General features: G+C 39.1%; 1 protein-coding gene across 2 annotated transcripts in view; it reads left to right on the top strand.

Moving 5' to 3' along the window:
- The window catches only part of LOC126470564 (GTPase-activating protein and VPS9 domain-containing protein 1), a 366100-nt gene that overhangs the window by 96913 nt on the left and 256235 nt on the right, over nt 1–12952 (top strand). For both annotated transcript variants that reach the window (XM_050098503.1, XM_050098502.1), the window contains exons 7-8: nt 130–339; nt 6041–6184. In XM_050098503.1, coding sequence (XP_049954460.1) covers nt 130–339; nt 6041–6184 — 354 coding nt within the window. The remainder of the gene's footprint in view (nt 1–129; nt 340–6040; nt 6185–12952) is intronic.

The raw sequence follows: 12952 nt of genomic DNA, 5'->3' as shown, positions 1-12952 counted from the left end.
ATTATAATTATTTAGGGATTTTAGAGTAAAACTTCATTGTTATCTTGGAGCATACTCTGTTTTCATGTAACTGTGTGAACCATGAATATTATTAAATGCAAATAATATGTGATAAATTTTGTTTTACAGGTTTACGCAATATGTACAGATCTTGTATTCACATACTTCATATGTCCTGCAATTGTCCATCCAGAACCGTATGGTATCACAGATGCTCCAATAAGCTACATAGCAAGATTTAATTTGATGCAAGTAGGCCAGATTGTGCAGACTCTGGCAATGATGAAATATGAAGATGTTAGTAGCAAAGTTGCAGATCTCTACAGTCTTTTTGAGAAAGTAAGTGTCCTTCTAAAAACACACACACACACACACACACACACACACACACACGATGAGCCCAAACATTGTGACCATGTGCTCAATAGCATGCAGTTCCACTTTGAAATGTGATACAGCTGCGATCGTGCCTGGCATGGATTCAACAAGTCAAGAGATATGTGACACCAGGTGTTTATGCCCTGGTCATGCAATCCCTGTAAATTAGGGACTGATGGTTTGTGAGGGCAGGACTGGTACCCAATAGCATTCCAGACGTTTCCCATCGGGTTCCAATCAGATGAATTTGGTAGCAAAGATATCAACATGAGTTCACTCTCATACTCCTCAGACCGCTTTTGTAGAACTCTGGTCTGGTGACATGGACAGTAATCCTGTTTTTTGTGTGTAATAAGGCTAATACAATTAGATGTATTTACTGGTTTTATTCATGTGCAACCAGTTTTGACATTGCAGTACACTGTCTACAGGCCACTGGATGTGGCAGATATATTGTTTATCATATGTATGAGATACTGCAGTATAATATCTATTATTACATTTTAAAAAATGATCACATAATAACTAAATTAGACTAAACCAATTCAAATTTCATATACATGAATGTGACCAGCATAGTATTTAAAAAAAAAAAACTTTAATAAAAGACAAGCTATGTATAATGTCTACACTGTATCATATTTGTAATTATTGTGAACAAATTAAACAGCCTACAGCACAGATGTATTACTAAGTATAAGTCATATATATGTACAAGTGAAGTGATGTACTTAGAGTTATTAACTTAAGACCATGGGGGTGTCCCCCATATCATACTGCCCCCACCAGGTTTTGTCCCTGGCGTACATGTTTTGAGCAGATATTAATGTGGATGAGGATGTATGTTGACACGAGTTTGGATGTAGCGTGACAAGAAGCACGATTCCTCCAACCCTTGATCCATGGTCTACTGCAGTTGAAATTGATGATGTCATTGGGTCAACATGAGAACACTTGGCAATCATGTGCTGCATAGCCCCATGTTCAATAATTTGCATTGAATAGTGTGCTGAAAAACATTTGTGCTTGCACTGGCATTATACTCTGTCTTTAGATCTGCTACAGATTGTTGACTTTGTTGCTTCACAGAGTGGACAAGCCATAGACCCCCTGTATTGTTTCACTGTCTGTAAATGACTTTCAGAAGATTGTCATGACAGTAGCTTTGCTGTTCTTGAGATTATTGTTCCTTTATGCCTGGCCATAACAGTTTGCCATTTATCCAAGTCACTTATGTCAGTGGATTTCCCCATTTGTGGCCTGTATTGTTGCTGGAATGATTCCGCAGTCACCTCTGCTTAACTTGCACACTTTTCTTGCCATGTTGTATGTCCGCAATGCTACTAGGAGGCATTCAGAGGGTGGCAGTGTCGTAGTTTTGTGTGTTAAAAATGGTCTTAATGTTCATTATATTAAGTTTTTAATTTACATTTGGTGTCAGCTTTTAAGAAATTATGTACAAAATTGTAATTGAAGTCAAATCTGCTGCCCTTGGAATGTAAAATGTTGTAGTTCTTTGGTTTACTCATTTTTCTTTCAGTGTTGAGTAGAATGCATTGTTATCTGCAGAGAGTACTGAGATATTTAAAATACACACCAGATATGTCAGCAATATCAAAACTTTCAAAAAGTTAGTGGTTTTGGGACAGGTTAGTGCTGTGTTAGTGCATATATTTTAAGACAGCACCCTCATAGTTCCACTACTTTGAGAGTAGGACATTATTTGGCATGCAGTCCTGCATCCAAAATGAGAATTGCCATCTGTGGTGTTCTCCCAGTTGTCACAAATGATCCAGTGTTTATCTCCCATAAGCACATTTTTCAGAAGTTGGTTATCTTCTTGACAGTTGAGCAGCTGGTAGTAGATTCATATGTGAAAGACTGATATGCCATTCACCAGTTTTGTTCGGTGCTCATACTGAACATAGAAAATTGGACAAATGAATCAACGAAAAGACTGGAGTTGGAAGATATGATTGACAGAAGCAAAAATATAATGGACATAGGTGTAACATATTTATTGATGGTTGATTCACGAACCATGGAAGTTCTTTGTCAAGTTCCAAGAAAAGACCAGTCTGGTAATCGTATGGAAGCAGGTAGATGACACAGGAAAACATTTAGGAACCTCGTAGTTGCATATAGTCAAAGGCCACAATGCATGTAGAAATCTGAAGGGGGCTCTTCTCCCAGCAGCAAATACATTCTATTTAATGTTCTGTCATTGACCTCAAGGATCAACTCGCTGCACTCTTCCGCCACTTGCACCTGAGAAATACATACACTTATAAGTTATCAGAGAATGCTTCCTATCCTGTTGGTACTGAATCTCAGAACTATTATGGTCAATTATGTGCTTAGCAGAGTTATATTATAATGAGTGTTGAAATAAAAAGGTATGAAATGTTGTAACTACCATGCTAGTTGAAATTTTCATATGCAGCTTTGTAATAACGTAGTGAGACATCTAGGGATGCGAATGTAGTGTTTTCACCTCCCCCTGAAAAATTAAAGCTCTGCCCTCGGAAGGCAAGGAGATGCTCACCATCTTCCTCGACACGTGAGGTTCGATACTCATCGAATTAGTCGAGCGTGGAAAAACCATCAATAGTAACATTTACTGTGTTATACTCCATAGCCTACACAAGTCCATCAATATCAAACAGCTGGACTCCTTACGGACAGAGTGATTCTGCACATGTCCGAGGTCACACAAAATGTAATGTCAAAGTTGAAGTAGGAGCAGCTTGAGCATCTGCCCTTGACTTAAAAAAAAGTGTGGCGCGCTAAAAAATCAGCTCAAAGGGAAGTGCTTCAACTGTGTCAATGAACTGAAGCATGTAGTGGAGGGCCGGCTCATGTCACCACCACAGGAATTTTGGAGACAGGTAGTCCTTCAGCTTCTGAAACAGTGGGATGGTTGTGCTCAGGTCTCTGGTGATTACTTTTGAATGAAGACTTTTGTGTACAAAGCTTGCAGACTAACCAGACATGCAAATTGAGGAGGCAGAATGCATACCTGCCAACCGTTCTGATCTAGACGAGAGACCAGTTATTCCTTTATTTCTCCGAATTTTTAGCTAATTATCATGAAATCTAATACATTTGTTTTGAAAATCTCCCTTTTTTCCCACTCACTAGTCATTTTTAGTTGATATACATATCAAAGTTAATGGCAATCGGGAAATCAAACACGACCTTCGTAGGGCTATGAAGTGTTTAGCAACAGGTTCCTTGCATAAAAAGTTCTCAGTTTACTTGCTGCATCAAATTTGGATAAAATGCCAAGCTTTCGATGATTGATTTCATCCTCCTCCATCATGGTCAGTGGTGGCGGGGGCTGAAACTGACTGACGGGAACAGATGAAGCTTCTCGCAGTTTACCACATGAGGCAAGGGGATGGTGCTGCAATCAGTGATGGATAGGGAGTGCAAACAAAATCTGTGGATGTAGAGGGCACCACCACAGTATGCACCATTTCCGTGTTGACACCATGATGTAATACAGCCAATCAGATGCCATCCTGTGGGTATAAAAGTGAGAGCCTTGCTAGTTCCCAACAATCAGGTTTACCCCCTGATGATGATGATGATGATGATGATGATGAAAGCAATCGTCAAAAGCTTGGAATTTGATGCAGCAGGTAACTCGAACTTTTTATGCAACCGTTATTTTTCCTATTTCCTGCATACTTTTTCGCATGTATACTTGCATTGTTCAGTGTTGTGCTTCGTTTGGACTTGTGTTTTTGTGCTTAAGAGAAGTCACTTATTATTCAATGGTTTTATAATCAGCATAAGTCTTTAGAGTTTATGCTTATTTATTTTGTTACCTTAATCTGTGAAAGACTTTATTTAAGTGTCTAAATAGACTGAAGGATCCATTAGTGTGCGATTATGCAATTGCAGTACAATCTCTGGTAGCAAACAAGCCAATAAAGTATGTAGAAGTGAACTGTAGGATTGATACAGGAAATAGAGAAGATTCAAAGAAGAGTAGCACATTTAATCACCAGTTCATTTAGTAAGCATGAAAGCATTAGAGATGCTAATCCAACTTCAGTGGCAGATACTACAAGAGAGGCACAGTGTATCGCAGTATAGTCTACTGTTAAAATTTCAGTGGTATACATTCCTAGTAGAGTAAATCAATGTATTTCTTCCCCTTTCGTGTACCTTGCAAAAATTCTGTTAAGGTCAACTAGAGAGACTCGAGCTCATGTGGAAGCTAACCAACAGTAGTCCTTTCCATGGAAATTTCATCAATGGAACAGAAAATGGGGAAAGTTAACAGTAGTATGTGAAGTATTCTCTTCTACGAAGCACAAGGTGGCTTGCAAAGCACAGATGTAAATGTAGATGGGGTGATAACTGAAACTTGAGTTCAACAGCTTCAGTTTGATTTAACTTATTAGAATGAGTTGACAACAAGCTGCATATTTCGTGAAATGACACATTACTGGAATCCACTGATTTAAATTTACATATCAATTCGAAAATCTGGAGTAGAATGTAACACCAAAGATCATTTTACAACAGTGTTAGAAATGTAATGTTTGTGGAAGTGTAGTTTTAACCAAGGCAGATAACTGTCACAGTTTTCAGTTGTTTCGTTAAACACTGAAAACAAAGACGGTGGCCCATCTTGCAGAATTAGCTGCAGCAGCTGATGTTGTCATTGTTGTAGTTTTTGCTTTTGTTGCTGAAGCTGTTGGTTTTGTTGCAACAGTTCTTTATGCTATTTTTAAGTGGGTCCTGGTGCTGCTTGAGTTGCAGCATCAGTTATTGCTGCCAGAATTTTAAGAACTTTAGATTTATTATAATAGTAATATTGTCCAACTGCATATACACGTGAAGGGACTCTCCTCATCATATCAGTGCTGGGATCAGCTAAAATTATTTGGACAGTAGGAATGTAAATGCTTGGTAATACAACCACTTTCCGATAAATGAGATGTTGTCGTAGGTGTCAAACTACCAAGTAGAACTGTGCATCAAATAGATACCAGTACCAGAAGTCAAGGGTATTGTCATCACATAACCAAAATCAGTAACGAAGTCTATAGCACAAACTTCATTATGTTCACATCAGTTACACCAATAAACCTCATGTAAACAAGTCAAGCTGCACTGCGTGAAGCTTGACCAGAGATGATGCCCACGTTATTTTATATGCCATAGTTGGCGTCAGTTGCAGACTCTTGTTCTGCTCCAAAGAGGTGCCACTTGGATAGTATCAGTGTCACTCTGATCAAAACCCACTTTAACATCTGTGGTGGAGATAATAAACTCGCTCTTTCTGAATATGAATCCAGTGCCTGAACCATAGCTCGTCACTTGACCCAAAAATTAAGTGTGTGTGTGTGTGTGTGTGTGTGTGTGTGTGTGTGTGTGTGTGTGTGTGTGTGTGCGCACATGCAGAGCGAGAGAGAGTGAGAGAGAGCAGAGCAGAGCGGGGGGGGGGGGGGGGGGGGGGGGAGTTTGGTATTTCTTTAGCCTCTCTGTGCATGCATCTAAATAAAGAAGAAAATAAACAAACACATTTCATGTACTTCTCATTAAATTTTGTGTTCACATTGGTGGGCATGGTGGCAAAGACTGATTTCTGATGGTGATAAGCCTGCATAATATTGTTATGTAAATATGTGATTGTTTGTTCCAGGATTGTGTGTCATCTTTGCTGGACATAATTTTGGAGGGCAGTGCCAACAGTGTAGATGATGGGCAAGGGATAGATCAAAATACCAGCTTCAATGGACTCTCTCGCCATGCAGCACTCTTCATGGAAAACGAATTGCAAACAATGGTAAAGCTAAGAAAATTTTGAAAATGTTGAATAATCTGAATAATCTGATCTGTTATGAATGTGATGTTGCACTCTTAAATGCTTCAGAGTCAATGCTTATCACCGTTTATGGAGTTGTATGAAAAACAGCAGTCAGTTCTGACACCAAATTAACTATACAGTTGATAATTTAAACTTAATAAATTGATAAGTTTTGTTGTGTTTCTTTACAGAATTAATGGTCTTCATAAAGATTTATGTTCGATTTATAGAGATAATTTTCTTCCTTGTGCCATGGACACAATATTTCCTTTAATTTGTTTGCAGAACTTTCCACTCTTTGTACTTGCAGAGAGTAAAAGCCTGTTTTTTCGTTCAGTGGTCATATGTGCATCATAATGACTGCCAAACTTTTAAAGAAACCAAAGCCATGGGGCATATTCCACCATTGTTCTTGTTCCAGCCATGTACATAGATTACCCGTTTCTTGACGATGTAGTAGCCATCACAGTAGTATGTCCTAAATGTGCTCAGAGTATGTTGCTGATTAAGGGGTGACCAACCTGTTACTACCTGCTAGGTGTGGCAAGTTGCATAGAGGTGCTACAAATACCATGCAGAAATAATAGAAACCATGTTTGCAGAACCCCTTCAAAAAGACATTTTCAGCATACTATACTTCGAAAAAATTTAAAAAAGAGTTGTGGAAATTATTAAATGTTTCTTCTACATTGTGTGTTTCACACATTACGTTCTCTTGTTCTTCCAGGAAGTATTCTGACTGAATGATTGTTCATAACAATATTAAATAGTGGTCTTTCGTAATTAACTAAACCTAATTGACAAGGAGTTATTTTTTAATTGTTTCATCTATTTTATGTATAACCTGTTTTGATAGTATCATCATCATCATCATCATCATCATCATCATGTTGGAGGTCAATTTTTTATATTTCTGTTCTTAATGAAAAGTGTTACAACAGGCTGACCATAAAGCCATCAGCACACGGACCGTGCATCCGAATGTTGAGCGTGCCAAGCTTTTGACAAGCATGTCAGATATTCTTAACGTGCGTTTGAACATCAGTGAGATGGCATAACGCCACTTATGTCACGGACACATCATTTCCCTTTGGTTAAGAATTGTGAGGTGCTATATTGGCTTTCAGTTGAAGCCCATATGTATATATATGTTTTCTGATGAGCTCTCAAAAATGCGCCATTAATTGTACAATCAATTATAATAAAATGACAAGAAACGTCATATTCATGGTAAAAGAGTTATGTAATTTGCATATTATGAGAGTATGCGATTTGAAGGCAACAGCATGTTGAGGATCCATTAAAAACGCATTGTTCTTGGTGCAGTTTGTTATAATTAAATTTGAATTACTAATGTAAGTACGATTAAAGCTTTCTGGAAATGGTAACAAGCTAGAGATGGTCACAAATCAATCATGGTTGTTTTAGCACAACGTTTAGCATCACATTTTCCTGGTGATGGTCATGATGAGTTTGTGGTATGTCCCACTACGTCCAAATATTTTTTGCTAACCTTCATGTTTGTAATAGGTTGTGATACTTTCTTATTAGTTTAGTATAAACGTATACTGTAATATTCAATGATATGTAAATATAAGTGTGCTCTTTTTCAGGAGTAAATTTGTTCGATTTGCTTAATATACAGGACACCTTTCATTACTTGCCGTTAGATATTTTGCCCTTTTTAAAGTTTTGTAGTACACATGTTGTAAAGATTCTGCTACTGAGTAGGGACAGTGGTCAAGTAAGAATGACCACAGAATTTTACTAAAAGGTGAGAATGATGAAATAATTTTTATCTTATGTGGAGAACTATTGTAAATTTGTATTGCACTATTTGTAATGGAGCTTGTATAAGCTGATGCCTTTATTGAGTGGACATGGTACTTTTCTTTTTCCCATATAATATTGTCACAGATATTAAAGTTTTTATTTATGTGTACTATAGACAGAACAACCTGACTAGCATATAGACAAGGGAGGATAGTACGCTTTAATAGATCCCGCCCATTTCTTAAACAGTGTAATTTACGAGTCAGATACAGTCGACAACTGGCTCTGCAGCGTGCTGCGATAATGTATACCTTGATGAGGTCCACATATTGTATGCACATATCACACCTTTTTTTCTGAGCATTCAGCTGGCTGTTGAACTCACCACGCTCAATGTTGACATTCAACAGCAGGGTACATGTGCTGACAGCTTAAGATTATAGTGCATCTTGCACTAGTAATAATAAGCTATGTTAGCAACAGAGGCATCGTTCCCCACTGCAGTCTGATAACGGAGACCCAAGCATATGGAATAGGTTCCCAGATATGTGAGTGGTTCGAAGACCTCTTAAGTAACAGAATCCAGTACATTGTCCTCAATGGTGAATGTTCATCAGAAACGAGGATATCATTTGTAGTGTCACAGTGAATTGTGATAGGGACAGCTCTTTTTCTCTATATACAAAAGTGTTCTGGTGGATAGAGTGAACAGCAATCTGCAACTGATTGGTAATGACACTATTGTGTGGGAAAGTATTGTCATTGATTGAATGTAGGAGGCTTTAAGGTGACATAGAATTTCGAGTTGGTGTGATGACTGGCAGGTAGCTCAAAATGTTAAAAAAAAAGTTTTAAGTTAATGCAGATGCATAGAATAAACAATCCCATAATGTTTGAATACAGCATTAGTTGTGTACTGCTCAAACAGTTACATTGATTAAATATCTAGGCATAATGCTGCAGAGCTATATGAAATGGAATGGTGTGTAAGGACAGTAATATGGAATACGAGTTTTAGACTTCAGTTTGTTGGCTCCTGATTTCAGTTCCACAGAATCAGAGAGTTATACCATCAGTATGTAATTTCAACATACTTCACATACTTTTTGAGTCACAGCCAACTGCTACATAAAAGGTTCCCGTCCTCCACATAGTCTTGAGTTTTAGGTAACACAGATGACCACAGCAGTGCTCCGCTTGACAGACTACTGTGATTGCTGGGTAGTGGTCCTGGCAGTGTTGCATACCCACATCCCATGCCAACCATTGGTGCATTATGAGAATGATGTCACTTGCCTGCTCTGGCATCTCAGCAGATATTGAGTCACTACCCTACACTTGTGTGGAATGTGCAGCAAAGCAAGTGGCACCACAGCAGGAGCTCTTATCTCGACTGATTTCCCAGCAACCATAAGTGTGTGTCCATATTGATCATGCCAGTCCGTTTCTGGATGACATTTGGCTCATGGTAGTGGACACGTGCTAACACTTCCCATATGTGATGCAAAAAGACAGTATTATGTCAGCAGCTATCCATCAAAGCCTTAGAGATGACTTTTATGATGGAGGTTCTCTCTCTCACCCTCATGTCAAAAAAATGACCTTCAGTTTATGACTGGTCTGTTTCAGGACTTCTTTAACAGAAGAGACATCTTGTGAATGCCACAGCACCATTCCATCTGTCCTTGAATGTCAATTCCGACAAATTGTGTAAACACTTAAAACCCAGATCAAAAATGTGGTGCCATCTTTCAACATAGATGATACACTTATTCACATCCTGGCATCTTACGGAACAAAGCTGGTCAAAGGAAAGTCACCAGTGGAGCTTCCGCAAGACCACCACTAACACATATTACTGGATTTGATGCTCTCATCACCAGAACTGCGCAGAACTCCCTTGCATTGAAGTTGGTGCATTGGTCTGCACATGCACCTTCAGTAAGGTTTCCCAGGATCATTACAGTGGTACACGGGTGCAAGACAAATGATGTGGCAGCTTCTTACACTACATCAAAGAAATCGGACCACCCATACCTAATATGAAATGGCCACAGCCTCCACTGTTTGCACCAAAACACTTCTGGCACCTCAGGGCACACCACCAGAAAGCCAAGGCTTCCAGCATATTTTATTTATTTATTTACATGTCTAGTTCCATAGGACCAAATTGAGGAGCAAATCTCCAAGGTCATGGAGTATGTCAGTACTTGAAATTACAACATAAAAGTAATAACAGATAATAATAAAATGTGTATGAACCAAAAAAAGTCAAGCCATAAGTTTAAATAAACACAATCAATAATATAACATAAGAATCAGCTTAATTTTTCAAGCAACTCCTCAACAGAATAGGAGTGACACCTGAGGAAACTCTTCAGTTTCGATTTAAAAGCACTTGGATTGCTGCTAAAATTTTTGAATTCTTCTGGTAGCTTATTGAAAATGGATGCAGTAGTATACTGCACACATTTCTGCATGAGAGTTAAGGAAGTGCAATCCAAATGCAGGTTGGATTTCTGCCAAGTATTAACTGAGTGAAAGCTGCTAATTCTTGGGAATTAGCTGATATTGTTAACAAGAAATGACAGTGAAGAATATACAGGGCTATTACAAATGATTGAAGCGTTTTCATAAATTCACTGTAGCTCCATTCATTGACATGTGGTCACGACACACTACAGATACGTAGAAAAACTCATAAAGTTTTGTTCGGCTGAAGCCGCATTTCAGGTTTCTGCCGCCAGAGCGCTCGAGAGCGCAGTGAGACAAAATGGCGACAGGAGCCGAGAAAGCGTATGTCGTGCTTGAAATGCACTCACATCAGTCAGTCATAACAGTGCAACGACACTTCAAGACGAAGTTCAACAAAGATCCACCAACTGCTAACTCCATTTGGCGATGGTATGCGCAGTTTAAAGCTTCTGGATGCCTCTGTAAGGGGAAATCAACGGGTCGGCCTGCAGTGAGCGAAGAAACGGTTGAACGCGTGCGGGCAAGTTTCACGCGTAGCCCGCGAAAGTCGACGAATAAAGCAAGCAGGGAGCTAAACGTACCACAGCCGATGGTTTGGAAAATCTTACGGAAAAGGCTAAAGCAGAAGCCTTACCATTTACGATTGCTACAAGCCCTGACACCCGATGACAAAGTCAAACGCTTTGAATTTTCGGCGCGGTTGCAACAGCTCATGGAAGAGGATGCGTTCAGTGGGAAACTCGTTTTCAGTGATGAAGCAACATTTTTTCTTAATGGTGAAGTGAACAGACACAATGTGCGAATCTGGGCGGTAGAGAATCCTCACGCATTCGTGCAGCAAATTTGCAATTCACCAAAAGTTACCGTGTTTTGTGCAATCTCACGGTTTAAAGTTTACGGTCCCTTTTTCTTCTGCGAAAAAAACGTTACAGGACACGTGTATCTGGACATGCTGGAAAATTGGCTCATGCCACAACTGGAGACCGACAGCGCCGACTTCATCTTTCAACAGGATGGTGTTCCGCCGCACTTCCATCATGATGTTCGGCATTTCTTAAACAGGAGATTGGAAAACCGATGGATCGGTCGTGGTGGAGATCATGATCAGCAATTCATGTCATGGCCTCCATGCTCTTCCGACTTAACCCCATGCGATTTCTTTCTGTGGGGTTATGTGAAAGATTCAGGCGTTTAAACCTCCTCTACCAAGAAACATGCCAGAACTGCGAGCTCGCATCAACGATGCTTTCGAACTCATTGGTGGAGACATGCTGCGCCGAGTGTGGGAGGAACTTGATTATCGGCTTGATGTCTGCCGAATCACTAAAGGGGCACATATCGAACATTTGTGAATGCCTAAAAAAACTTTTTGAGTTTTTGTATGTGTGTGCAAAGCATTGTGAAAATATCTCAAATAATAAAGTTATTGTAGAGCTGTGAAATCGCTTCAATCATTTGTAATAACCCTGTATATATAGGCAGCATTAAGCCTTTGAACAAGATCCTGAATATTGGCTTTCCACGACAGTTTACTATCTATCTGAACATGTAGAAATTTGAACTGTTCAGTTTCACCAATCATTGTTGAATTGTGTGTTAGAAACTGTAAAAACTGAGTCTTACTCTGATTTAGCATTAGTTTATGCCATCAACTGCACTATTTGAAACCAAGCCAATGTTGCACACAACATCCTTTACTACCAAGCTAGTGTCATCAGTAAACAGAAATATTTTAGAGTTATCCATAATACTAGAGGACATATCACTTATATAAATAAGGAACAGGAGTGGCCTCAACACTGATCCTTGAGGCATCCCCAATTTGACTGTGCCCCACCCAGGCCCCACATCGCATACATTTTCAACAATGTCATTAATGACCTTTTGCTGTCTGTTGTTAAAGTAAGAGGTGAACTAATTGTGAGCTGTTCTCCGAATTCCATAATGTTCCAACTTCTGGAGCAATACACAGATGGTATAAAAATAGATCTAAAATTGTGTACATTATCCCTTTCTCCCTTTTTATAAAGTGGCTTTACTACTGAGTACTTTAATTGTTCAGGAAACTGACCATTCTTAAAGAAAAATTACAAATGTGGCTAAGTGCGGGGCTAACATGTGCAACACAGTACTTTGATATTCTGCTAGGCTCTCTAGACTGAGAGAAAATCTGGAATACATTTCACATAAATTTCCTCAGAATGTTGTAGTCTTAGGTGGAAATTTAAATTTACCAAATATAGATTGGGACACTCAGATGTTTAAGACGGGTGGTAGGGACAGAGCATCGATTGACATAATACTGAGTGCACTATCCGAAAATTACCTCGAGCAATCAAACAGAGAATCGACTCGTGGAGATAACATCTTGGACCTACTGATAACAAACAGGCACGAAATTTTCGACTCTGTAAACGCAGAACAGCGAATCAGTGATCATAAGGCCGTTGCAGCATCCCTGAATATGGAAGTAAATAGGAATATAAAAAAAGGGAGGAA

Source organism: Schistocerca serialis, chromosome 3, assembly GCF_023864345.2.
Source record: "Schistocerca serialis cubense isolate TAMUIC-IGC-003099 chromosome 3, iqSchSeri2.2, whole genome shotgun sequence".
Lineage (NCBI taxonomy): Eukaryota > Metazoa > Arthropoda > Insecta > Orthoptera > Acrididae > Schistocerca > Schistocerca serialis.
Note: the sequence above shows the minus strand (reverse complement) of the source record. Positions and strands in the feature narration are given on the sequence as shown.